The following is a 4,566-nucleotide window of genomic DNA, read 5'->3' as shown; positions in this document are numbered from 1 at the left end:
TGATATTACCATATAAGTGGTGCTTGAAGGTGTGTACTCCATAACTAATATTGTAGCGTGAACCACATATAAAATACTCCAAGAATTATGGCTCTAGTAATCTTCCACAGTGTGAAGAGTACAACTTGAACTCCATGATATACTCCTCTAAGGATCACGTTTACTTCCACGAGTAACAAATGAAAACAGTTTTAGAGCCTGAGCTTACGGGTACATAGAAAATGAGTTTTCTCTCACCGCCTAACCGTAAATATAAAAAATATAACGGTTAAATGATTCCTCTAATATCCCCGCATATTTTTTATTTTGAAAATATCCTAACTAACTGCTTTCTTGGCACTCACACCTTCCTCATATGTCATTTTTTTATTTTTCTTTACATACACTCTACAAATTTTAAATTTAGACTTAACATCATTCACATCTACAAACAAATCGCTTTCATTTTTATTTGGCCCAAACTCTATATTATTGTCAACCCATTTGTGTGACTGTCCTAAACTCAATGTGATGATATCCAAAACCTCCTTCAATATCCAACAACTACATATGAAAAACCCTAACATAACTCGTCAATTCTTAATCTCTAACTACTTTTAAAATTTATGAAAAAATCAATGTGTATGTTATATATAATAGATCAAATACATTAGTTATAATAAATTTTAAAAACAAATTTTTTCTTATATTAAGAACTAGAAGGAGTACTACTTAGATGATACTCCTCCTAACACTAAAAACCAAAACTAAAACCACATAATTTTCTATGATAAGATTTTGCAAGACAAGACAGCTTTATCATAATTTAGTACATTTCTTTTGGTGGTTGTGGAATCAAAACATTACCAACCTCCAATCAAAATGGTCTAAACTCTAAACAGTTACTCAGTCAAAGTGTCTAATTGAATTGCTGACACCATACTGTAGAGAAAAACAAGTTCCAAATAGTGACAGTTCAGTAATAATACTATTTATTTGCAAACTTTTTTCAAAATCTGTGAAAAAATATTTAAATAACCAATTGAAATAGAATAAAGACAATGACATTCATAAAACAAATGTTCCAAAACTTATGAACATCTAGTCCTATAGTACCTTTGCCCCTACCTCTTATTACTTTTATTGTCTATATGGATTCTATTTTACTCCTTCACTTCATAAAAGTAGAACAAAAACCTTTGTTACAAACAACAAAAAATGCTCTAATCTTTGTTCTATAAAATCCTCCATATTCTATACTTTATTTTCATTTTTTATTGTTTGATTTTTCTCTATCTGTTTTGTTGCTTTGTTTATTGGTGTTTTGTGAGAGGGGCATGCATAGTTCATTGAAAAAAATGCTATGCTTCATTGGTTTTGTTTGGTTTGATGCGTTTGGCTTCAGGGCTATTGGAATTATTTGAAGAATTTGCAAGTGATGATGAAGTGGTAGCATTAGCAGCATTTATGTTGCTGAGGCATAGAGAATCCTCTGCAGAAGCAGTGTCTGATGATGATTCCAGCTGTTGAAACATTTCAATGCACTTCATAACTCTCTCCTGCAAAATGTAGATACATATCAATATCAGTTAAATCATGTCATTAATTAATCTGAATTTATTGAAATTTATGATCATATAATGTTTAAAAGATGATAGTAGTAATAAAGAAAACTAGTACCTTATCTACGTATTGAGTCAGAAGAGAAACTGCTTTATCAGTTTCAACGGTTCGGTTTTCGCCCTCGGCAGATATTGTTACCGCAACAGCTGCTGCGATTTCGGATGGCTTGAAGTGAATGAAGTCAAGTCCTACATTGGATTCCAAAACCGCTCGGATTAGAATTTCTTACTCTTGCTTATCGTGATTGTTATTGCTACGGAAAGTTGGGAGGGTGAAAACGGAACTGTACCTCTTATAGTACTCATGATGAGTTGGAAAGATTTCGGAAAAGAATCTTCGGTTGGAACCTGATCATCGGTGAGCTTGTTGAGAAAGTAGTCAATGAAGGAGAAAGGTGTGATTGAATGCATTCTCCAATTCAATGTGCTTAGTATCATAAGCTCCATCTTAAGTATTGTTTTGTTATCAAATAAATACTTCTCTTCATTCATCTGCAAAGAGAAATAGTTATCACTAACTCGCATGTAAAATAATTAAGACATTTCACTTAACATATTCAAACCGAGTTTTTATGATCACAACATCGAAGTTGTTCTCGTCGCTGCAACTGTGACACAATTGCATTGTAGATGCATCAACTACATATGATTTAAATTCTCTTCAATATAAAGACTTGACACACTCGTGACACAAAGGAAATCGTAATCTATGGAACACTAACATACACACCGATTATTACACAAACATGTTGACGTCAAAGATAATTTAAAATAATAAAATGATCGAATATTGGTATATGTCTAAGTGTCCATTCGGTATCGGATACCAACACAATGTCCTATAGGCATATGTCTAAGTATCATGTCGGTATCAAACACCAACACAATGTCCTATCGGTACCACCAAATATTGACAAAGTATTGCATCAGTATCGAACACGATCACATGTCAAATGCCAAACACATTTTCAATATAAATATCGTGTTGGAATTGAACACCAACAGGTATTAGACACCAGATACACCTTTAATATAAAATGTCATGTAAACATCACACACTAGACGCACTCTCAATATGAAATATCAGTGCTACATAAAATGCGATCAAAAACATTTTCAATCTAACAAGAAAGCATGAAAGAAATATAATGTACCTGCATATCAAGAGACCGAGGAACAGCAGTCTCATCAATTTTGGCTGCAAGATACAAGGAAGCCACAGCCAAGAGTTGAATCGACCACATTCTATCCTTCTGAGATTGTAAACATTCATATCAAAACCAATTCGAAACATAATCGAAACAACAAAAAACACCTCTTATCTTCACATCATCAATTCACTTTAACTTACTAGCATATCAACCGCAGACAGGAAGCGATCCATGAAGTTCACAGCTAGATACACACACAACGGCCCGAAACCAAAATGCATTCCAACCTATAAAAAACATACACATTAGTTTCAATCCTATAACAGAAAAAACCATCCTAGTTTCAACAACGGTTTCACAATGATGCATGAAATTAAGACTTTAAGAGTTCAATCAATAAGCTTAATAATGATAATAAGACAAACCATAGATTCTATCCAACTAACACAGATTCAACATTCAATTATCATCAAACATGTATAATCAATAACAATATAAATCAAATCTAACATCATTAAAACCTTATGAATCCAATCAATAGCCTCCATTCTCCCCTCCAAATCCAAATCCCCAATTTTCAACCTACTGACATAATCACTAGCAGGCACATGACAGCATTCCTTTTCAACCAAAACCTTCACACTCTCCTCACTCAGCAAAGGTGGAACCGCCCCAATTGGTTCATCCAATTGCTGAGGTTCATCAAGGATTGGAGGATCATACTCAACTTGCCATGGCTCTTCCAAAACCTCCATTGAACCCCCGAAATCATTTTCATCGAAAAAACTGGTGTCTTCAGTACACAGAAGACTAGCAAAATCAAAACTTGGTGCCATTGAAAAATACCACAGAAAATGAAAGAAGAAAAAAAAACTAATTTTTTTTAATAACCCAGATGAAAAAAATGAATTTTTAGATTAAAGATTTAATCTTTAAGACTCAAGAAGTTGTTGAGAATGAAGATCTCTTATGAAATGATTAGAGAAAACATAGAGAAAAGAAAGAAGTATGTGAAATAAGAACAAAAACACTATATAGTAGTTTCAAGCCGTTTGTCTGTCTCTCTCTTTCTCTCTCTAAATATCTCAGAAGTTCTCTCTCATTCTCTCTCTATATTTATAGATATAGTTATAGTGCGTGTGACACTTCTCTTGTTTCTATGACTTCTCTTTAGATTTTCTGTAGGATATAGGTTCTTATGAAGAGAAACAAATGACACTTTTTAGAGAGAGAGAGGAGAGAGAAGAAGAAGAAGGGATAGGAGAGACTCTAAGAAAGGATTGAGCGCCAAATTCATAGAAACTAAGGACTCATTGTAGGGGTGACAAGGGTCAATAGGGACATGGATTTTTCTTGCTTCAAATTTTTTTTTTTATATTTTATTATTTTTATTATGGTTATTTTGACTCGATTATATTTCGATTATATTGGTCAATATAGTGTGATTTTTAATCGTTTCATACAAAGTAAGAAATGATTAAATAAACTAAAGAATATAGCTATTTTAAGAAATTTCTTTAAAAATTTATGGTTTTTATAGAAATTATCTAAGTAACTATATCTGCTGTAAACTATTGGCGACGATGGGTTTTTTTTTAATGAATTAAAGAAAATTATCTTTTTTTAATGAAATATGATTAAATGTTAATTGTTTTTACTATTTATTTAAAGAAAAATATCTGTAAAAATAATAAGATTTCATCTCAAATTAGGTGCCGTCTATATAAAAAAAGTTGTCTTATTTATTTTCTCAATTATTTATTACTTATTCTTATTTTAATTTTTACCATTTTTCTTTCTAATATTATTAATTG

The 4,566-nt window shown here is 31.9% G+C and overlaps 1 protein-coding gene across 1 annotated transcript; it reads right to left on the bottom strand.

Moving 5' to 3' along the window:
• Nucleotides 1-910: 910 nt before the first annotated feature.
• On the bottom strand, nt 911-4,048 carry LOC131633004 (cyclin-D4-2-like). Its single transcript, XM_058903705.1, has 6 exons — nt 3,274-4,048; nt 2,953-3,039; nt 2,756-2,854; nt 1,892-2,093; nt 1,660-1,790; nt 911-1,538 (listed from the first exon to the last, which is right to left on the bottom strand). The coding sequence occupies exons 1-6, from the start codon at nt 3,586-3,588 to the stop codon at nt 1,341-1,343; spliced, it is 1,032 nt and encodes a 343-aa protein (XP_058759688.1). The 5' UTR covers nt 3,589-4,048; the 3' UTR covers nt 911-1,340.
• Between the last annotated feature and the right edge of the window lie 518 nt (nt 4,049-4,566).

Source organism: Vicia villosa, unplaced genomic scaffold (genome assembly GCF_029867415.1).
Source record: "Vicia villosa cultivar HV-30 ecotype Madison, WI unplaced genomic scaffold, Vvil1.0 ctg.001062F_1_1, whole genome shotgun sequence".
Lineage (NCBI taxonomy): Eukaryota > Viridiplantae > Streptophyta > Magnoliopsida > Fabales > Fabaceae > Vicia > Vicia villosa.
This window is presented reverse-complemented; position numbering and strand designations above follow the sequence as displayed.